General features: G+C 36.6%; 1 protein-coding gene and 1 pseudogene across 1 annotated transcript; both read left to right on the top strand.

Annotated features, from left to right (window-relative positions):
• The first annotated feature begins 4,729 nt into the window (after positions 1 to 4,729).
• Positions 4,730 to 7,307, top strand: LOC121781511 (rhamnogalacturonate lyase-like). Its single transcript, XM_042179244.1, has 7 exons — positions 4,730 to 4,801; positions 4,913 to 5,034; positions 5,099 to 5,152; positions 5,232 to 5,468; positions 5,675 to 6,131; positions 6,208 to 6,393; positions 6,533 to 7,307. The coding sequence occupies exons 1-7, from the start codon at positions 4,730 to 4,732 to the stop codon at positions 7,298 to 7,300; spliced, it is 1,896 nt and encodes a 631-aa protein (XP_042035178.1). The 3' UTR covers positions 7,301 to 7,307.
• A 1,728-nt stretch (positions 7,308 to 9,035) lies between these two features.
• Positions 9,036 to 13,882, top strand: LOC121781510 (annotated as a pseudogene).
• The last annotated feature ends 10,339 nt before the right edge of the window (positions 13,883 to 24,221 follow it).

Below are 24,221 nucleotides of genomic sequence, written 5' to 3'. Positions count from 1 at the left end.
AAACGGACCAAATAAATGACTTAAAACAATGCAAATCCAAGCATATCAATTAGTTACAAAGTACTCCCTCCGTCCCACAATAATTGTCATTCTTTTCCATTTTGGTACGTCCAACAACAATTGTCACACTTCATTTTTACCATGAATGGTAAGTAGGTCCCACATTCCACTAACTCACTTCACTAACATTTTATTATAAAACCAATATAAAAAGTGGGTCTCACATTCCACTAACTCTTTCAACCAACTTTTCTTTACATTCATTAAAACTCGTGCTGTGGGACAGAGGGAGTAACATATACTTAAATAAACAAATGAAATGTACAACTAATACTCACTAGTTATTAACACTTTCCAACACTTGAAAATGCACCCAAACCCAAACCCCGAGTTGGAAAATTATCTCCTTCCGGCCCTTCTTAGCCCCGCAAGCATTGTGCTCATTCATATTGTAAATTCTCTTGAATAGCTTCTGTTGGTTGAGACAAATCATGAAACAATTATGAAACTTTTTTGTACCAACATGACATTTGATATCAACATGAAATTGTGATGGAAATTTTTGTATCCCACGTAAGCAGAGAGTTAACGACTTCTAAACTTATACGGAAGAAGGTATTTAAATGAAACATGAATGAAGCTTTTTGTATGAGCTATGCAAATTTCAAACTTTTATACCAACATGAAACAACGATGTAACATTTGTATAAACCGTGTAATCACCCCTCGTCGGTTCATTTACCGGTTCAATTTTTAAAACATTGATTAAAGTCGTCCATGTGCACGTTAATTGGGGTCAAGATATGAACCAACAGAAGCTGATATTTACTTCGAATTCATATTTTTAGTGCTTCTTACTAGGACTAGATTATTTCATAATGCGTACCATGTTCTCAACATCTACATTCTACTAAATTCTACACCAGCCTTATATAAGGTGAACTTGTATATGTCAATTTTAATTCTTTCAAGATCTGGGACACTGTTCCAATGGGTAATGGAACTAAGGTGGCGTGTTTATAGCATCTCCAATGATTCATTAAAACAAAAAATGAGATGGATAATTAGCTTCAATTGTATTTTAAAATTAATCCCATTTTTAGTTTTTGAGTAAAAAATATTTATTTTTAAGTTTACACTAAATCAAACAAAAAACGTTTCCAGATTGAGGATAACTGAGAGAGACGGATGTGGGTAGATGGAGGGCCGATGAGTCATTGTGTCCAAATGTGGGGGCACTATTCTAGCTCCAATTCAACTACCACGAAATTTTAAAGATTCAAATTTGTTCCAAATCTGACGAACAGTGCGGGCCTCCGAAGTAATGCTAAAAAAATAAAAAAGAAATATTAAAAAATAAAAAAGTAACCAAATTATGTCAATAAAATGAAAAAGAAATACTAAAAAAATTAAGAAAAAATGGCTTTTTTTTTAAATTTTCTAGAATACGTAAAATTTGACCCTTTTTATATACTTCCTTCGTCCCACAATAAGAATCACACTTTGCCATTTTGGTCCGTCCCATAATAAGAGTCACACTTCATTTTTATCATAAATAGTAAGTAATCTCACACTCAACTAACTCATTTAACTCACATTTTATTATAAAATCAACATAAAAAGGTGGGTCCCACACTACAAAAAAACACAAAATACTGACGGAATTAGTGACGGCATCCAATAGCTCAACAACTAGTGACAAAATTAATGACTAAAAAGTGTCAGTCACTAATTAGTGACAGATTACTCCGTCACTAATGCCAAGTAGTCACCTACAGTTTCCGTCATAGTAAATTTAGTGACGGAAAAACTGTCACTAAAACTTTTTACCGACAAGTTTATTAATGACGGATCTGCCCAAACTTGATCTGTCACTAGTCTGTTTATTGAAGAAATTTCACTGATTAGTGACGGAAAAATCCGTCACTAATTGGCGACTTTTTTGTAGTGCCCTATTCCACTAACTTTTTTCAACCCACCAGTTTTTACATTTCTTAAAACTCGTGCCCACAATAAGAGTGATTCCTATTGTGGGACGGTGGGAGTAAATCTTTTGAAATAAGTAAATTTTGATTTATGTATATTTTTGTCAACAAAGTTAACATAATTATTTCAATTAAATATAGTAGAGAGAAAGTGTGGGAAATAGTAGGTTATAAAATAACTTTTATTTCCATAAAATAAGATCCACGTTTCAATCTTTTAATGATCCCTTCCTAGGTTTAATTAACCTAGCAGTCGGCAGGTACTCTTAATTTGACGAGACTTAATATATGAAGAATTTAACATAAATCATGAAGATATTGAATTTGAGTTTCATTATATTTGACAAAATTAGTTTTCAATTTTCCTTTAAAAGGTCTGTTCGAGATAGGAATAATTAACATAATAAAATATTTAGCTAAATAACTTTGATTTGATATAGATAAAAGTGAGTATAAAAAATTAATGAAATGTGAATTATATTTTTATAGATAAATTTTAAAATTTTGAACAAACATAATTTTTATATAGAGCAATATTTTTAAGGAGAATTTAATTTTTCGTCCTTCTAAAATCAGAATCGAACTTTTTCTTGTAGTATACACGCATAGTTTTTGGTTAGTATGTGTAATTCTTAATATTGATATAAAATTGAATAATGGACTAGTTTTATTATTTTTAGTCGTCCTCCAAAATTAGACTAAGGCTAAATATGGAAAGTTTTTAACAAATACTACTCATACACATCATTTTTAATGTGGAACCCATAATCCACTAATAATCTTTCCCCTATATTTTTTCCTCTATCTCTTATTTTTTCCCACATCTCTCTTACTTTACCAATTGTACATTAATATTTGCGCCAGTTATAAATTTGTCTATTTTTTAGGGACGGAGGGAGTATAAAATATGAGCAGAGAGTTCGTATTTCTACGGACAATTATTGATGATATATAAATCAATAGTAACTTTTACATATGAACTAATCTAAAAGCTTAATTAAAATACTAAATTGAAAAAAAATAGAAGAAAGTTGAATTATATGTGCAATGGATGGATTTAATGGTTTCAAAATCCACAATTTTACACCTAGCAAAAATGTAAAAGAGAGAAACTATTTGTTTATGCATCGTTGCGTGAGTGCGTCTTTTAAAACAAAATAAAAAAATAATATAATCATGAAGAAATATAAGTTATACCAGAAAAAAATTATGAAAAATGAAAGACTCATGCATTCTTTATGAATTCAGAGTATAATGGCCATCAAAGAAAATTTTCTATGTGATTTTTCTTTATCTAGCCGCTCAAAAACGTAAAATTTTTTCTATTTCAAAGACTTAAAAGGTGCAAACTCATTTTTTTCATTTTTGCATTTTTCAAGGGACTAATAATGACGTCCATTATATTGAAAATAATAAAATTAAAATAAGATATTTAATAGTAAATGAATGAAAAAGAAAATATAGTATAATTATTGAAAAATTTAAGTAATAAAATTAAAAATAAGATATTTAATATTGAATTAATGAAAAAGGCAATATGAGAAATTTAATGAGAGAATATACTACATACATTATTAATTTAGTTTTTACCTTTGTACTCTTATTATTTATATAAGGATAGTACCATATACAAATTTGAAATCAGACGTAAAAAGAAAATACCTTAAATACTGCAATTCAAAGTCAAACGTATATTTTGGTGAGTGATTTCGTTTTTCAGAAAACTACCATTCGATTCTGTGTATAAACAGCTACGTTTGGAAAGCTTCAACATAATACTTACCAAATTGACTGTGGTAACTCGAATTCGCAAAAGCATTATATACATATGTAATATTATTTACTTGTTTTCATGATCAACAGCTCCATACAATAAACTTTGTTAAGAGAAGAAGTTGAAGAAACTGAATTGACGCAGCCAGCTTGTTTCTATTCACGGTATGTGTTTTTTTTCTTTCGAGACTTTTTTTTTCGTGTTTTGGCGTTAGATTCAATGCATATGAGTTTTGTATGTGATTAAGCACGACAACATTTTTGATTCGATATATGATTCTTCGGTCATTTGTTGATGCAGAGAATGGCAAAGTTTGAACGACAATCGGTCCTTCGATGGCCTTTAATAATACCTTGTTTCCTTGTCCTTCTTACTATGATCCATGCAAACAGGTTTGTTTCTAGCTTTGTTTGAATAAAATCTATAGTAATTGTCAGAAAAATTATGAGACGTGGTCAAATTCTGTCAGTCGGAAAATCATTCGTGGACATCACCATCGGTGAATTAAACATTGTAGCCTATACATGAAGAAAATGTTATTTGGCTGAAAAAACATCAACTATATATGATTGATTTTATCAAAAAAATTGCAAAAAAGTTTCTCGTTACATTTGACTAAATTTTATGATTTTATTCAGCAAGTTTCTCATAAATTTCTGTATAAATCTATACCCGAATGAAACCCTAAATATTCCTCCATCTTCTTTATAGACAAAATATAAATTCCTACATTAGAAGTTAGAGCAAATGCAAATCCATAATATCACAATATTTGTCTGTAAATATATTTATTATTATTAACAATTTAAACTTGTGTGGCAATATGGACATTTTTGTTCGATATCCGCGGTAATTGGGTGTTCAATTTGGAAAGAATATGGTATATGTAATTATGATTTATGAACTTTTAGTTGCAGTTGAACCATACCACTCTTTTTTTAAAAATTCTTCTTCAAATTCATATCAAATTATGAGCAGATTATTTCCAGTGAGTAATCAAGAGGCATCACCTCCGGTCCAGCTCAATGTAACGCCCACCCACGTAAGTCTTTAAATAAACTTTAACACTTAATTAAAATACTGAAATATTTTACTACTTCATAGTTAGTCTAGACGATCAAATTGTAACAACATAAGGATTATTTTTGTGCAGGTGGAGATTGACAATGGCATTGTTAAACTGACATTAATGAATCCGGGAGGCTTGATCACAAGCATTGGATACAACGGGGTTGACAATATTCTCGAATACGTCTTAACTGAAGACCGAAGAGGGTTAGTAGAAATGATGATTTCATTAGGTGATTGGTATTTGAGTGAGTGAGTTTTTGCAATGCAGATATTGGGACATTGTATGGAGCAGGCCCGATCGCAGTGGCACCAATTTCGACATGTATGTATATCTCTATTTATCATATTAGTATAGTCGAACAAGTTTTCGTAAAATTGAAGTGAGCATTGTTTGTATGCAGGCTGTTTTGTACAAGATTCAGAGTTATAGTGGCAACTGCTGATCAGGTTGAGGTTTCATTCACAAAGACATGGAGTCCATCCCTCGATAAAGAAGTGCCTCTCAATGTCGATAAAAGGTACATTCTGTTGCGTGGATCTTCGGGTTTCTACTCTTACTCCATATTCGAGCATTTGCAAGGATGGCCTGCTCTCAACATAGATGAAGCAAGAGTCGCCTTCAAGCTCCACCAAGACATGTAAGCAAACATATATACTCTTTCCTCTTTCCATTTTAGTTTGTCATAAATTAATTCACTTTCTGGTACTTTTCACCGCACTATAGTCTAATAATAAGGTGGGCCTCACCATTCATTCAGTAACACTGCTTAAATTAACTCTTCTCATTCTCTTGCATTAAAACCTGTGTCATCCCCAAAGTCTTTCCTCTTGTGGGTTGGTGTAGGTTTAATTACATGGTAATATCGGACGACAAGCAGAGGGTCATGCCAACAGACAAGGACAGACAAGCAGGCGATCCGCTTGCTTATCCGGAAGCTGTTATCATATCACATCCTAGCAACCCACAACTAAAAGGAGAGGTGGATGACAAGTATGAGTACTCGTGCAACAACGAAGATAACCACGTGCACGGCTGGATCAGCTCCACTAATCCGCGCATGGGATTCTGGGTGGTGATGCCTGGTGATGAATTTCGAGCAGGCGGCCCTATCAAACAAGACCTCACATCACATGCCGGCCCAACTTCCTTAGCTACGTTTTTCAGTAATCACTATGCCGGTGACACCTTTGGCGTTAGCTTGCGCAATGGAGAGCCGTGGAAGAAGGTGTTTGGCCCTGTTTTCATGTACCTCAACTCGGGTCCCAGCACTAGTGCCATATGGGGAGATGCCAAGAGACAGGTCAGGTCCGTACCTTTGTCTTCACTAAGCTTATCTTAATACTCTTCATTTACATTTTTATTTGTGTTAATATCAGACAGCAGAAGAGATGAGGAAATGGCCATATGATTTCCCACAATCACCAGATTTCCCTGATGCCAATCAACGCGGTGCAATCACCGGCCGCCTTTTGGTACATGATATTGTAACGGCACCAGCAAAATCAGCCTACGTCGGATTGGCTCCTCCCGGAGTTGTAGGATCTTGGCAAGAGGACACTAAGGTCAGTTATTATGTTAGTATGCGTTAGCAATTGAAACTAAATATATAAATATTATTATCCCACATCAGTGCTAAGAGAACTGAAATCACTATATAAGTCTCATAGGCATTTCCTGCTAAAATCCTGTTTCATTTCTCAGGGCTATCAATTTTGGACACGAACTGACAAAAACGGCTACTTGAGCATCGGTGGGGTTAGGCCAGGCACGTACAATTTGTACGCGTGGGTGCCAGGCGTCATCGGGGACTACAAACACCCCTCCGACATAACCATCCTTCCAGGAAAACAAGTTGCGATAGGCGAAGCCGTGTACAACGCTCCAAGAAACGGTCCAACGCTCTGGGAAATCGGGATCCCTGACCGCAATGCAGCAGAGTTCTACGTTCCCGACCCATACCCTAACCTCGTAAACAAACTATTCATCAACCACACAGAAAAGTACAGGCAATACGGGCTGTGGAGCAGATACACGGACTTATATCCTCGTAACGACCTCGTTTACACCGTTGGAGTAAGCGACTATCACAAGGACTGGTTTTTCGCACATGTAACCAGGAATGCGAAGGGACAATACTTAGCAACGACATGGAAAATCGTGTTCAGCGTTAAAAACGTGATGAGCAGAGGAACGTACACGCTTCAGCTTGCGTTGGCATCTGCAAGCTATGCAGAGATACAAGTAGGGGTGAACGACCGGCCTTATTTCACCACGGGGATGATCGGGAAAGAGAACGTGATTGCGAGGCACGGGATTCATGGGCTCTACAGATTGTTCAGTGTGAAAATATTGGGATCTCTGTTGGTGGAAGGAACAAACACGGTATATCTCAGGCAGTTGCGTGGTGGAAATCCGTTTTTCGGCGTCCTCTACGATTACATTCGCCTAGAAGCCCCGCCGCTGCCTTGAACCTTCACTACTAGGATTACACAGCCATAGCCTTATATTCATATATTTTTTGGTGCTTATAATTTTTTCTCTGTTTAGCTTCTTACATTTTTTTGATTCATATAATATACTCCGTAGTTTTTTATGTATTATTCCATACAGGGATGGGGTTATATATTTTTTTTAATCAAAGTATCTTTATAGGCTTTTTGCTCTCTTTTTCCGATTTAGTATTTTCAAACACGCCAAAATTGTGTAGTTTAATGGATTAAGGGGAAAGAAAATGGAAAAGAAAAAGAATCAGAAATATAAATATGCTTGGTGGGTGATTCATAATCTTGGTGTGAACAAGAAATATAAAAAGGATGGAATTGTGATTTCTTATTTACTTTATTCCCATGATTGGTAGCTATGAATTAAGTATAGAAATTGAATACAATTATTTTATATTGCTAAATTATACTCACTACGTCCCATAGAAATATGTCATATTTCCTTTTTCGTCTATCCCATAAAAATAGTTTATATCCATTTATGGTTATCTTTTTCTCTTTCTTTTTTACTTTATCATTTATATACTCTTCCCATTCACTACACAATTTCAACTATTTTTTCTACTTCTCTTTTACTTACCAATTGTGCATTAAAACACGTGTCAAACCTAAATAATCTATTTTTATGAGACGAATGAAGCAGTAATTTATTGTATTGTACAAAATTTGGGTCAAGCTGAATATTTTGGGCCACATACAATTTCCCTTCAGAGCTAACTTGACAGCATTTTGAGAATTTTATTTGGAATAATTCAACATTTTCTATTTGAAAACTGAATTTGTTCTCATTTTGAAATTTTTGCGTGATTAGAAAACTTGTATGGTTAAACTATTATAGTATTTCTCATATATACATCGGTAGGAGACCAAAATTCATTCCCAAAGACTCACCCATATTAAAAGAAAATAGTAAATAACTTAAAAATTAGCGTGGGTTGTTTTTGAATAAGATTCTGTAACAATTTATGAAAGATATTGATTGCAACATCCTTTTTCAAAATTTGGAAAGGTTGGACTTTTTGCTAATTGAATTGGACCAACCCTCCAAATTTACACATATTGAAGCTTATATATTATTGTTGGGCCATATTTTTTATCACAACAAAATTGATGTATTAGTTGAAGCTTAGTGAATAAAAATTGTGATACTAAGAATCATCTAAGATATTACAGAGAATGTTTATGCATTCAAAATCAAATTGCTAAGTGCTATATTTTGTGTGGACAAATTCTATCAAAGTTTGCGGGAGGAAAAATAGTGAGGGAAGAAAATTTGTAGGGGAATTGTGTATATGGCCCGAGTTATGTCCAATTTTACTGAAATGCACTAATGGAATGCAAAGTCAAGTAGTTGGTATTTACTACATCATCAACCCCTTGATGTTGTATACAAATATATACTGTACATAGTATAGGTATAAAGTTTAAGAATGCATCCATCTTAATCTCTTGAAAAATAAACTTCTATTCATGAATATCAATGTGTAAGTTGAGGCAACCAAATTGATACGCATAATTTGAGTGACGGGGTACGAGCTCTTTGATTCTTTTCGTCGATAATTAGGTTATGCTGCGTACATAAGTACTGGTTTTGTTTGTCGTCAAACAAGATATATAGTGTTTCGTTTGGTGTGAATTTCATTGTCGGCTTAAACGACATGCAAAAGCGATTTGTTTGTACAAGTTGGTTTGAATTGGATTCGATGTATAGGTTTGTGGCGACACGACACCATGGAGAAGAAGGGTCGATGAAGATCAACTCCACGCTGCCTTCTTACTGTCTTTCTTTTTCCTTCTAATTACCAAGAATCATGCACACAGGTTTTTTTTTTTTAATTTTAAATTAATCAAACCTCTACCTTGAAGCCATGTACATCCGTCATAAATATTATAATTGTGATTGTTGGATGTAAAATTAGAAAAGATAGTGTAACTGTGTAGGTAATGTCACAAAACCTGTCACGTACCTTTAAATCTTGTCATTACTAAATTTATGCAACAGTCCCATATCTGAATTTTTTTTAACGTAATGTCTAATTGAATGCTTTGTTGGCTGTTAATATCAAAATTATTCGCAGGTCATCGCCTCCAGTCAAACTCCACATAACTGACCAACATGTAAGTGTCTATCAAGAAATTTACAATTTATGTTGGAAGCTAAAAATACATAAATCAAAAAATAAACTGAGTATGGAAAACTATATGCATTGATGTTGAATTTCATTGCAGGTGGAGATAGATAACAGCATTGTTAAATCACGTTGTCAAATCCGGGTGGCATGATCACAAGCCTCGGTTACGAACGTACTTGAATATCGCCTCGAAGAAGGGAGAAGAGGGTGAGTACAATACTACAATTGGTCTAAATTTTGGAGTATTTGGGAGATATGAAAGCTTCAAATAACCCTTTTTAAAAAAAAAATAATTTTGTTCAACAGTTACTATGACATCATGTGGAGGAGGCCAGATCGCTACGAAAGTAACTTGGATACATAAGATCTCTATTTGCGATTCAACAATGTTGTATAACTGAAGTATAAATTGGTGAAACTGAAGCTGTTGTAGACAGGCTCGACTGTACGAGCTTTAGAGTTGTAGCAGCAACCGAAGATCAGGTTGAAGTTACGTTTACAAAGACATGGGCATCACTTCCTTGATGGCGAAGTACCTCTCAATATTGATAAGAGGTGTGTCATTACTCATGTATTATGATTTTTAACATTAAGCATGTCAACCTAATTCATACATATATCAAGGTATATTGTCTTGCGTGGATCTTCTGGTTTCTACTCGTACGCAATTTTAAAGCATAGGGCAGGATGGCCTGATCTAAACATAGGCGAAGCAAGAATCGTATTCAAGCTTAGACAAGACATGTAAGACTTTATTCGATTCTATCCTACATGCCTGATAAGGTTAATTTCATGCATAGGTCTAGGGCTTTAATTCGTGAAATTTCTGGGTCTAACACACGTTTTAAGCCAGGTGTGTGAAGATTTTCGCCAGGTCCAGCAAAGGAGGGAGAAGGCGAAAGAGTGGACATTATGCGGAAATTGCTCGACGGAGGAAGCCTCGGAGTTGAAGGGTAGAATAGAGATTTCTACGAAGACTCTAGAAGGCTATGTCCGCGTCTATAAAAGGGAGAAGCATGCACGCTGGAGGGATCTTCTCGGTTGGAGACCTTACTAACAGCCTATAGCTTAGTTCACTTCTTCACACACTTGGTTTCTTTTTTCGGTGGGAGATTCAGGGGAACACACTTGGGGTTCACATCTAGTTTTCATTTCGATTTGGTTGTAACACCGTCCTTCTGTGGGGCGAAGAAATAATTTAATTTCTGCTTCGTACCTTGCTGATTTCGCCGAGCTTCGCTGTTCGAAGCTCGGACCTCTGGTTGTTTTTACTGTCTATTCCGTATCTTATGCAAGTTTTATTTTCTGTTATGTCGATGATGTTGATTTCTGGTTTTGCTGCTATGATCTTCTGGAATTTGAGTTAGTTTACTTATTTTGGATGCGTTTTGCAATTGTTTGTTGAAGCTGAGCAGAGTAAAGGGAGATCGGGGTGAGCGGAGTATGCTTGTGGTTGAATCGGAGGATTGAGTTCACTGGTGTTGAGGAGTTGCTTGCGATTGTTTGAATTCGGAGTTAATCGGAGCAGATCTGTGAAAACTGGAGTTATGGAGTCGATTATGTTTGTTGTTGGGTTCGGATCGCTTGGATCCGGAGTGGATTAAGCGTCCGACGTGAATCTGAGCAAGATTGATTTAACTTTATGCCTAGTTTACGTGTTTTCATCTCGTTTCGCCTAGTTTACGTAGATCTGATATATTTTCGGTTCATGGTGAGTTTCCAGCATCCACATCTTTATATTCTGTTCAAATCCAGATATATGCTCTGTTTTTTCCATTTGCGTGTTTGAATCGGTTAGGAATTTCCCTGTCGTTGTTAGTTGGAGCGTGAGTTTGTTATTTGCAGCTTTAGCCGTACTTACTAAATTTGGAGTCATGGTCCCCGCTGTTTTATTCTCCCTGTTTGGTCTTATTCAGTTAGCCGTTTACTCAATCTAGGAAGTAAAATGTGTCTCTCAGTGATGAGGTTTGGTTCTATTTCCTTTTCCGTGTACTAAGTCTAGCATTTATATTTCGTGCCTAGGTCTAGAGGTAGTTAAAAGCAGCCGCTTGTTTCCAGAGTCTCTAAGCACTGCTTTACGAATCCATCTTCGTGGGATCGACCCCGCTTCTCTATACTAATCCATAGTATTTGGGTTGAGGGATTTAATTGTTGAAGGGGAGTCGAGTGTGTCCAACGACAAAAACACTGTTGTCCTCTTGGGTTCCTGGACCTGGTGATCCAGTGGATTTAAGGAGCGTGGTGTCTTGACCAAACAATTGCATTAGTTTTCTCTGTGCACACTTGCCTTACATAACACTTGTTCATTACGAGTCGTCCTTTCAATGCCTATCATCTTTGTATTTAGACTGATAATTTTGTGAATTTAGGTTTCATTACATGGTAATATCTGACGATAAGCAACGATTCATGCCAACATCAATGGATAGGATAGGATGCTACAATCTTGATTACAAGGAGGCTGTTTTGTTAACAAATTCTAGCAATCCTCTACTTAGAGGAGAGGTGTTTAAATAAAATTTAGTAAAATCGTTTTTACAAAAGAAAGTGTGGTGATATGCAAGATTTAGTACTTGAATCCATCCACAGGTGGATGATAAGTATCAGTACTCGTGTGACAACAAAGACAGTCATGTTCACGGATGGATTAGTTCGAATCCTCACATTGGGTTTTGGGTGATAACGCCTAGTGATGAGTTCCGAGCTGGTGGGCCTATCAAACAAGATCTTACTTCACATGCTACATCCACTTCCCTAGCTGTCTGTCTCTTTCAATTCGGTTTCATTACTAATGTCTCGTTTTATTCAGACTAATTCATTTATCATCGACAGATATTCTTTAGCGTGCATTATGCTGGATCAGATTTTGGAGTTAGATTGCGCAATGGAGAGCGGTGGAAGAAGGTCTTCGGCCCTGTTTTCATGTACCTCAACTCGGACTCTATCAAAACCCGAATGCAATTTGGGCAGACGCTAAGAGTCAGGTAATTTTTCCTCCACAAATAATATTACAAACATACACATCTTTACTAACATTTTTTCATTATGTACCAGGCTGCACAAGAGACCAAGAAATGGCCTTACGATTTCCCATTGTCACCAGATTTTCCTCATTTGAACCAACGTGGTGCCATCAGTGGCCGACTATTTTTAAACGACGGTGCAATCACACTAGTAAATTCAGCATATATAGGATTGGCTCAACCTGGTGATGTTGGATCCTGGCAAGAGAACACTAAGGTTATATACACATTTGATAAGTCCAAATCAATCATACTAACACTAAGGTTATATACACATTTGATAAGTCCAAATCAATCATACTAACACTAAGGTTATATACACATTTGATAAGTCCAAATCAATCATACTAACATTAAATTTTCTCAGGGCTATCAATTTTGGACCCAAAGTGATGAGAGGGGCAACTTCAGCATCAATGGTGATAGAGCATTCACTTACAATTTGTACGCTTGGGTATCAGGTGTAATCGGTGACTACAAACACCATACTAACATAACGATCCGACCAGGTCTATTTTTGGATTCGCCTTGTGTTTTTTGACAACTAGACTAATTTATCTACCATATTTTTTATCATATTAGGTAGCCAAGTTGTAATGGGAGATATTGTGTATGATCCTCCAAGAAATGGTCCGACTATGTGGGAAATCGGAATCTCTGATCGAACAGCAACTGAGTTCTACGTTCCTGATCCAATCCCTCACCTAGTAAACCGGTTATACGTTAACCATACTGAAAAGTACTCCTTATAACTTGTGATTTTCAACTTGTCAATTTGTAGCATATATTGAATTATTCTTGCATCTGGGCAGGTATAGGCAATATGATTTGTGGAACAGATACACCGACTTATATCCTCTTCATGATCTGATTTACACCGTTGGAGTGAGCGACTATCGTAGAGATTGTTTTTTCTCCCATGTAAACAGGTACCATATATATGGTTTTTCTCCCATGTAAACAGGTACCATGAGAGATTAGCATTGTGATTTCCAGGCGTGTGAAGGGAAGCTATGTAGCAACGGCATGGCAAGTCGTATTCAATGCGAGACACGTGCAAATGAGAGGAATTTACACACTTCGGGTAGCATTGGCATCTGCCAACTTTGCAGAAATCCAAGTATGGGTCAACAAGCACAAGGGTGTCGGTTCACATTTCTCAACAGGAATGATTGGTGGAGACAACACGATTTCTAGGCATGACATTCATGGCCTCTACAGATTATACAGTGTCAACATTTCAGGATCTCAACTGTTGGAAGAAAGAAACACAATATCTTAGGCAAGCACGTCGGATACCTGCCATTCCTCGGCGCTATGTATGACTACATTCACCTCTCCATCCCTCTCATAACAGCAATATGTTGCAAAATCGAATTCAAATGTGAAAAATAAATACTGAAATGAAAGAACAATCAAGAGCATGGGAACTACTACATTGTATTAGCTTACTTTTTTAAAAAAAACATTGCGTAATCTTTGTTTTATAGAAGAATACTAGTAGTATTGCTCCTATATGTACATGACATATTTTATTAGCTAAGTACATAGGCTATTGCACAATCCTTATTAATTTCATTGGGTAAGTTGAGTTTTAACTTTGTTTTCTTGATTCTGTGCTAACTTTATCTTTGTTTTCTTCTAACTTCTAACGGCCCCTCAAATGAAGTATCAAGGTGCTGATACTTAACTGTAGAGATCTTCAATTTGGATATGTTGAACAAACAATTTGTACTCTCATTCAATAGTTTTCAATTTCATAAAGGCTCCGTTTGGTACACAGAATTGGAATTGAATGGAATTCAAATTCTATGGAATTCCAAATCATATGTTTGGTAAAATGACAAATTTGAAGAATTTATGCACACACACTATACACAAAATACATACTCAGACACACTTTACACAAAATACACATAATATACACATAAACACACAAAATACTCACTTCACACAATGCACACTCTACACACGCTATACACACACTACACACATTACAAACACATTATACACACACCGCACATACCATACACAAAATACATAAAATTCACACACTATACACAAAATACACACACTACACACATTACAAACACACAATACACACTCTACACATATTATACACAAAATACATGAAATACACATACTACACACAAAATACACACACTACACAAATTTTACACAAAATACACACAAAATACACACAATACACACAAAATACACACATCGCACACTCACTATTCACAAACTAAAATTTCAAATTTGGTTCAGTTTTTCAGTTTGGTTCAATTTAAATTTTTTTTAAATTTGAATTTTTCGATACGGTTCAGTTCGGATTGAAAAAAAATCTAAAAATTAAAAAAAAGAATTCCAAAAATCGAATGCTTGAAATGTGAATGTGTGTAGTGTGTGTGAAGTGCGTGTAGTGTGTGAATTGTGTGAAGTGCGTGTAGTGTGTGTGAAACGTGTGAAATGTGTGAAATGCATGTAGTGTGTGTAGCGTATGAAGTGTGTGAAATGCATGTAGTGTGTGTAGTATGTGAAGTGTGTAATGTGTGAAGTGTGTGTTGTATGTGTGTAGCGTGTGAAATGTGTGAAATGAGTGTAGTGTATGTAGTGCGTGAGATTTGTGTAGTGTGTGAAATGTGTGTAGTGTATGTAGTGTATGAAATGTGTGTAGTGTGTGAAGTATGTACTGTGTGTGAAATGTGTAGTGTGTGTGAAATGTGTGAAATGTGTGAAATATGCGTAGTGTGTGTGAAATGTCTGTGAAGTGTGTGAAATGCATGTAGTGTGTGTTGTGTGTGTGAAATGTGTGAAATGCGTATAGTGTGTGAAGTATGTGTTGAGGATATATAGTGAAAATATATAATTTTATAACTATTTGGAATTCCAATTTTCTACTTTTGATATGGAATTGAAATTGTGGAATTGAAATATTTGGAATTGCAATTCAATTCCAAATCCAAATATTTTTGTGGAACCAAACATTGGATTTGGAATTGAAAACTTCAATTCCAATTCTACACCTCCAATTCAATGTTCCCAAACATAGCAAAATAGTTTAAGCTCTTATTAAAGAGCTATTCAAATTTTTATTGATCAATGTACAAACCCCGAAATTCGACGGCGGAAGATTTTGCAGTCCAAAATATACCAACACAATTAACAAAATGAGCAATTCCTCACCCTAATTATGGACACTCTCGACCACCTCAACAGTTTTCTTCTCGACATTCTTTAGGGTGGTGAACTTCCCTTCGACAACTTTTTCTCATGCTCCTAGCCATTTCACCATCAATTGTGTTTCAGCAATGGGTGTAATCGTGTGGCAGTGGTTGTTTTCTATACCTAGGACAGACATCTCGCTAACTCTAATCGTTTGGAGTTTATTTTGTATTCGTGATTCAGATCTTTTGGACAACTTGTTGGAAATGATATCGATCCGACCGGGAATGACACTTCTCTCTATTTGATGTTGAGGAGGTGCTTCATCACCTGGAGGTGCTTGTGATGCACAATTTACTATTCTCTCAGTCTCATAATTTTTATATGAGTTTTAAGAAATGTAAAGCGTAGTGCGTTGGAAAAGTTAGTGGAATATGAGCTCATGTGAGTGAAGTGGAATGTTGGACCTACTAACTATTTATGGTAGAAGTGAAACAGGACTCTTATTGTAGGACATACTGAAATGGCAAAATGTGACTCTTATTATGGGACTGACTCAACTTATTTTAACACAAGAAATACCTGCAAGTGTACAAGACTAGTGTAGCAGTTAGTAAGCAAGAGTATCGTATCCTACAAAGACAAAATTATATCAACTTAAGTAGCACGAATAAATATTGACTACTATCTAGACAATCGAAATTATGTTCTAACACTACTAAGAGCATATAATTAGCAAAGAGAATTAAAAGTTACAAATACAATAAATTTTAACACAAGAGAAAAGTATCACAAAGAGAAATGTAAAGTTTTGGATCCAACTACAATGGAACATCATGCAATTAATTCAACAACATCGATTACCCATTTTATGTCTCTAGGATTACTAGGAAAGTGGCTAGTCTAGGTTGAGCCCTCTCTCGAGTGCACTCACCCGTTGTTTAACCCTTAATATTGAAGTCTCCTTCAAATATGTTTATATTAACTCCAAGGAACAAAAGACTCAAGCCCTCACAAAGGATCTCCTCTCTCGAGTGCAGATTATCTAAGTGATGATCATTCTTTTATCACCCCTGGTTAGGTATCTCTCGATTATTACTATCTAGGTAAACAAACTCAATTGGTAGCTAAGCAATTGAATTAATAAAGAACAAGAATGAAGAAAGAAGCCACAAGAGCTAAACAATCTAAAGAAGTTAGTGAATTAATCACAAACACCCATTGTAGTCTTCAGTTACGAAGCCACTATGGGGCCTGGGGGCACTGGTAGACATGCACAAACCGAACCAGCCCGGCGGTTACCGCCGGTTCGGGCCCGCCGGTTCATGAACCAGAACCGGAACCATCCGGAGGGTTGCCGATAAACATGGGCCGGTTCAGGGTCGGCAAAATCGTGAACCGGCGGTTCGGTAGTTTGAACATTAAACATTCAAGGATGTCTCTATAAAAGAGAAACAACCAAGAATGATTTTTTCCACATCGAAAGTGAAACATAAAACATTCAAGGATGTCTCTATAAAAGAGAAACAACCCAGAATGATTTTGTCCCACATCGAAAGTGGAACATAAAAATTCAAGGATGTCTCTATAAAAGAGAAACAACCAAGAATGATTTTGTCCCACATCGAAAGTGGAACATAAAAATTCAAGGATGTCTCTATACAAGAGAAACAACCAAGAATGAGTTTGTCTCACATCGAAAGTGGAACATATAACATTCAAGGATGTCTCTATAAAAGAGAAACTACCAATAATGGTTTCCTAAATTCGCAAGCCCATCAAATATATATGAGCTATTACGAATTTCTTGTATTCATTTATTTGTAAAAATTGTTTTTAAATATAAAAATCAATTTTTATAAATAATTTTTTTAAAAAAAATTTCGGTTGAACCGCCGAACCGGCCCGGAACCGGCGGTTTAGGCCAAAAACCGGCGGTTTGAACCGCCTGGTGAACCGACGGTTTTTTAAACCGGAACCAGAACCGCTGGGACCCTTGGCGGGCCGGTTCACGGTTCATCATAATGAACCGTGAACCGTCGGTTCATGAACCGGAACCGGCGGTTCGGAACCGTTGTGCATGCCTAGGCACTGGGCCCCCCAGCTTACACAATTTTTACAATATATACGCTATTGAAAAGATAAAGATTGTGAGTAGCACAGTTGGTTTCAGTTCAAATCAGTGTCCTAGCTTACCCCGAGTTTGAATCCCACAGCCTGCAATCTGTCATTTTTTATCCTTTGCATATTTTTTCTTACATTTTTATGCTCCCAAGTTCGACTCCCCTTGAGCCTAAAAATAAATTTCTTTTTCTTGCTTAATTTTCTTACACTCTTATGTCTAGGAGTTCGTTTTATGTTTCCAAAGTTCAATTCATTTTGTAACAAATAATTTTTTAACACTATTTATTTCAAATAATTTGTTTTATTTTCTTACAGTATATTTTTATGTTTACAAGTTCAAATCCTTCCACCTATAAAAAAAATTCTTGTTTTATTTTCTTACACTTTTATGTCTATTAGTTTTACTCTCACTGCTATTTTATTTGCATATATTCAACTTTTAATTTTATATTATAATTTACTTGCACATTGTTTTATAACAATAATAAGTATATAGTATATTTCTAGTTTCTATTACGCATTCTCTCATTTTTTCCTGTCATTATTCATCTACTACTATATCTTTTGCAATTCCCCATTGCTGATGCTACAAAAAATTTTGGCGATGCCAACACTAAAAAATACCTAAGCCCCCAAAGTAAAGTTTTTGGCTTCGTCACTAGCAGTCTTCACCAAAACCCCACATAAGTTTAACTACTCATGTTCTTCATGAAAACCAAGACAAAGGATTGAATCAAATACATAAATAAAAGCAAACTAGATACTCTTGTGGGATGATTTTATGGAATGGAAATTTCAATCTTTCAATTTGTAGTCTTCAATCTTCAAATCTCTCTTCAAAAATGTTCTTGGGGGTGTATGAGAGTTGTTAGGGTTTGTATACTAGAAATTACCTTTCGAGTGATTGAATGCTGTAAAACTCTAATTATTATTTTCCAATGAATGCAACAGATTATTTTTGTCGTAATGTTGTTATGTTTTACATTTAATGGATGTTTATTGCATATTTAAATGCTGTAAAATTACCTTTCGAGTGATTGAATGTTGTAAAACTCTAATTGTTATGTTTTAGTAGACCGGTTGTGGGCTGCGCTCAATTTAAGGTACGCGGTCAGTCCTGAACAAAGAAAAATAAGAATTTCACAACCCAGATAGACTTAGACTACCTATCGTGAAAGGTTGCAATGTCAGTCCGATTATTTCTAAACCTTATTGAAATATGATGACATTGGTATGGTATAGCACTGAATGGATCTAACAGCAAGACGAGTCTTTATGCTATCTACTGAAAGACGAGGTCTTGATAATTAATTTCTTAATCAATGTATGTTAGCATTGAGCATACGATATTGAGTATCTACTACTTTGACTTACCAAAGGTGCGGGTTTTTCGTCACCCAACGATCCAGGTATATTGGGTAGTGGTAATCATTATCTGGCGGTGCTAGGATTGCTATTATGTTGAATCGTGCGCGAGGAGAGTCTCGTTTGATAACATCCACAAGAGGAACTCGAAACAAGGTTTTATTATTCAGAACCTAGCTAGTTGGAATTTAATTACTCTATGAATAATAAATAAGAGTTTCTTGCGAAGTCTACTCTTGGAGATTAAAATATGTTAATTAATTAAGTTCATAGAACACATTGATTAATTAATGGATGTTTCTATCTTAAGCGCGGGAAATGAATTAAACAAATTAAAGGAAACCCGGAAGACTTGTAATTTCGGATTTGGAAAGGCAGTGCAATATTACTTCTGTAGTGGCTGCTTGTAATATTCCAATATAAGCTTGTATTAAATTGTGGGTTCAATTTAATTAGTAAAAAGCTAATTGGGTGAGGCCATGTCCAAATTCTTCCTTAGATACCTGACTAGGCCTAATATGAGACTTAATATAAATAGGAGAATAAAGGAGATAAAAAAAATAATTTTTTCCTCAAAATTTTTATCCCCCTCTGTATAGAGAGAGATCGAAATTTGCTCTTCCTCCGTGAGCTGTGTTCTGTCTTCGTTATTCGAGTCCTAGTATTCTAGTGAGATTTGCCCACACAAATATCAGTCTACAGTCCGGGATACCAGTCAGAAGATCCGAGGTCGAGTTCTGAAGATCTTCACGTGGAGAAGACACAAGTCATCTTTGATTCTTTGGTGAATCAACAAGGTAAATCGGCTAACTCCGTAGTATCCATGTTTTAGGGATTGTTTGATCTAAAGCATAATTATAATTCAAGTTATGAGCATGATACGTAAGATAATTACGCGAATAGAATTTATCTAAATAATCTACTAAATAGATCAAATTCATGTGATCCGTTACTATGCACGCTTCCGCTGCCAACCCCTTCAATTGGTATCAGAGCCAGTCTTTGACTCTGATTATTTGGATTTAAATTTCACGAAATTCATGTATGCATGTGTTATTTGATTACGAAGCATGTTATTGTTAGTTTTTGTTTAATTTTATGCATGTATAACTCAAGAACAATCGAATCAAGAACTTAAATTTATCGATCGTACGAGTGGTGCGATCCGTCGGCGCTCGCACCGAGACGAATCGCACCACACTCGATCAAGAAAGGGTAGTCAAAACAGTGGGAGTTGAAGGATCGTGGGTCACGGGGTGACACGTAGACGAGCATGGGCGCTCGCGTGCCGCCCATCGAGAACTAACCCTAGGTGGCTCGCACACCAAGCTCGACGCATGGTGGCTGGCGCGGTGTGGTGGTTCGACCGAGAACACACCTGAACACCGAGATGCCGAACCCCAACCCTAGGCGGAAGAGACCGACCGTCAACCCCGGACAAGGCCGAGAGCGATGCACCCGTTGGCGCGAAGCTGGCTGAGCCAGTGGGAGCGGCGGATGGAGCCTGGCCGAGATGGGTCTTCACGGCTGGTCGAGAGCAGCGTCGCCGTCGTACACGCTGCTGGCCGAGAATCGTGGCACCCGACGAGCCAGGACACCGAGACGGATTCAACGGCTGGCCGAGAGCTGAGGCTCCTATGTGCGTCTCGCTAGCCGAGAGCTGCCGAGACACCGACGAGCCGGTGGTCAAGCCAGGCGGCCGAGAGTATGCGCGCACTTGTGCGCTGCTGGCCGAGACGCTATGTGCGTCGTGATCCGACGATGAACTCGTTGGATTTTCGTCGTTCATCGTTCGTGCGAACCTCGTGCGATGAGATAACGATGAAAGATTATTTTAATAATTATTTATTTTTTTTAATTAAAAGATATCATTAAAATATTATTAATTAATGGAAATAAAATCTTTTTGGAATATTTACCTAGATTTTAGGAATATTTTTATTATTATCTATATCTATGGAAATAAATAATATTATTTTATTCCTAGATGATATGGATGAGAATAATTTAATAGTTTCCTAATATTTATATATCTAGAATCCTAATAAGGAGAGATATGTATAAATACATTAAATAATAAATCTTCTCTTCCTAATCTTGAACATGGAAATAATTTGAATTTAATTTTTCATGTCTTATTAAGAATTAAATAACTTAATTATTTTAGAAATATCTTATAGTAGACAGTAATAAGAATTAAATACTAGAACATTATTTTCCTAAAGGAAGACTCCAATTATGAATAAAAAATTTAATTATCCAGCATATTAAATACCAACAGAATTTAACTAAGCCTTAATCTGCTTCAAGGCTAAGGATAATTAAATAAAAACCATAACCCAAAATATCTAAGCTGTAATTACGAACTCAGCGTTTGTATATGGTCTCCATCAATTGGTTTGCAATTTATGAAGCTTTTTTCTAATATTATCGCCACCTGCTCTGTGGGGACAATAATCCTAAGAAATAGCGAGTTCATAATGCGGACTTCTCAAATATAAATAGTATGAACTAGAATGTGGTTTCCAATATTATCGCCACCTACTATGTGGGGACAATAATCCTAAGAAACTACGAGATTCAAAAGTTCACACAGGATTTATGGGATAGCTTGATCTTGTTAGCAGCACATGAGCACTGTTATGGGAGTGTGTTGTAGGAATGAGATTCTGTAATGCTAAATTCGGTGGTCTTGCTTAGGCAACATTAGGCGGTCATGCTACTCTGTGGTCTCTGGAATATTCGTCGATGATTGTGAAAAGTAAAATTTTAAAATTTTAATGTGTATTGACCTCCTTTGTAGGATACAAAATTTTAATATTACAGTTGTAAGATTTTGGAAAGTTTTATGGTTAATTTAATCAAACTTCTTACAAAAGTTTATGACAAATGGTAAATACTCTGTTTTCCAGTGCAAATCAAATCGTCAATATGTCGTTCAATCCTCTTTCTGCAATTCTTAAAGAAAACAAACTTGAGGGCCAAAATTACATAGAATGGAAGCAAAACTTGGACATCGTTCTTACAGCAGAAGAGTACACCTTCGTACTCACAACCCCGCGACCTCCATTGTCGTCGGCCAACACAGTGGCAGGAGTCAGAGATGCACACAGACGGTGGCATAAGGTGAATGAGATGGCTAAGTGCTATATGTTGGCATCTATGTCATCAGTGCTCAAGCATCAGCATTCAGCCATGGAAACGGCCGCCGAGATCATGCAGAATCTCAAGAATCTGAGTGGTACTCAGAATCGAACGGCTAAGTCTCAAGCCTTTCGGAGTATCATGTCGGAGACAATGAATGAGGGCTCGTCTGTGAGGGACCATGTCCTCGATATGATGGGCCGCCTCAACCAGATTGAGGTCTTGGGAGGGACGATCGATCCCGAGTCCCAGGTGACAATTATCCTTCAGAGTCTTCCCCCTAGCTTCCAACAGTTCAAGCTGAACTTCGAGATGACCAAAAGGAACTACACCTTGGCAGAGTTGTTGACTGAACTTTAGTCGGCAGAGGACCTTATGGTCCAGGCTAAGGCGGCTATAATGACTTCGGCGCCTCGTTCCTCTGGCTTTAAGCCTAGCAAAGGAAAAAGGCAGGCACCGAACTCAGAATAGGGCAAAGTAGCTAAGGGAAAGAAGAAGAAGAGGGCAATCAAGAAGCCCACGAGGAAGTGCTTCAAGTGTGGAGAAAAGGGGCATTGGAAACCAGACTGTCCTAAAAAGGGCAAGGTTACAGGTATGCACCAAGCTTTAGTAGTCGAGTCATGTTTGGCTTCGAAATCTACTTGCACTTGGGTTATTGACACAGGAGCTACTGATCATATTTGTTTTGATCCTGACTTAATGTAGGTGACAAGACGGCTGCATGATCATGAGATCGAAGTCCAACTGGTCGACGCTACGAAAGCGGCGGCCGTTGCAGTGGGAGACGTTTATTTGCGTTTTAGTAGTGATAGATTTTTGATTTTGAAGAATGTTTTGTTGATACCTTCTTTTATAAGAAATTTAATTTCAGTTTCTAATTAGTTTTTTATGGATATTCGATTTCTTTTAATGACAATTGTGTTATTAAGAAAGATGGTTCTTATATCTGTCGTGGTATCATGGAAAACGATCTATACACGATCACATCTACACAATTTAATAATCGCAAATTAGAACTCAATACAACATCAAAAACTTCAAAGAAACGAAAAGAACCTTCAAGTTCAATGAACGAAATGTACTTGGTCATGCAAATGAAAGGAGGATCCATTCTCTTGTTCAACAAGATCGTATTAAAGGTCTAGAGGAGGAACTCTTTCATAAGTGTGAGTCATGCTTAGAAGGCAAGATGACCAAGAGGCCTTTTCAGGCTAAGGGCAATAGGGCCAAGGAAGTACTTCGAACTCGTTCATTCCGATGTATGTGGACCAATGTCTACTGAAGCAAGAGGTGGTTTTCGATACTTCATCACTTTCATTGATGACTTCTCGAAAATTGGATACGTCTATTTGATGACCCACAAGTCAGAGTCCTTTAACAAATTCATGGAATTTAAGGCTCAAGTGGAGAAGTATCATGGTAAGAGTATCAAATGCTTGCGATCTGATCGTGGATGCGAATATCTCAGTGCCGAGTTTTTGGACTACTTATCGGAGTTGGGAATCCAATCCCAATTGACTACGCCGGGCACGCCCCAACAGAACGGCGTGGCTGAAAGAAGGAACAAGACCTTGTTAAACATGGTCCGGTCGATGATGAGTTATGCACGACTACCTACTTTGTTTTGGGGACATGCCTTGCTATCAGCAAGCCATATATTAGACAATTTACCGTCAAAATCCATACCTACCACTCCTTATGAGTTGTGGACTGAGCGCAAGCCCAATCTAGCACATATCAAGATTTGGGGTTGTCCGGCTCATGTATTGGAAAAGGATCCAACTAGGCTAGGATCTAGGACGGAGGTATGGATGTTTATAGGGTACCCCATAGGGACGAAAGGTTATGAATTCTTTAGTCTCCGAGATAAGAAAGTTATTGTGATCACTCACGCCACATTCTTAGAGGAAGACTATGTAATGAATCATAAACCCAG

The sequence above is a fragment of the Salvia splendens genome, chromosome 20 (assembly GCF_004379255.2).
Source record: "Salvia splendens isolate huo1 chromosome 20, SspV2, whole genome shotgun sequence".
In the NCBI taxonomy this organism is placed as follows: Eukaryota; Viridiplantae; Streptophyta; class Magnoliopsida; order Lamiales; family Lamiaceae; genus Salvia; species Salvia splendens.
The sequence above is the reverse complement of the archived record's forward strand: the minus strand, read 5'-3'. Positions and strand labels throughout refer to the sequence as shown.

Coding starts and splice junctions, on each gene's coding strand:
- LOC121781511 (XM_042179244.1), top strand. CDS start 4,730: ATGAGCAGATTATTTCCAGTGAGTAATCAAGAGGCATCACCTCCGGTC. Junction 5,035..5,098: donor TTAACTGAAGACCGAAGAGG/GTTAGTAGAAAT, acceptor TTTGCAATGCAG/ATATTGGGACATTGTATGGA. Junction 6,132..6,207: donor GGGGAGATGCCAAGAGACAG/GTCAGGTCCGTA, acceptor TGTTAATATCAG/ACAGCAGAAGAGATGAGGAA.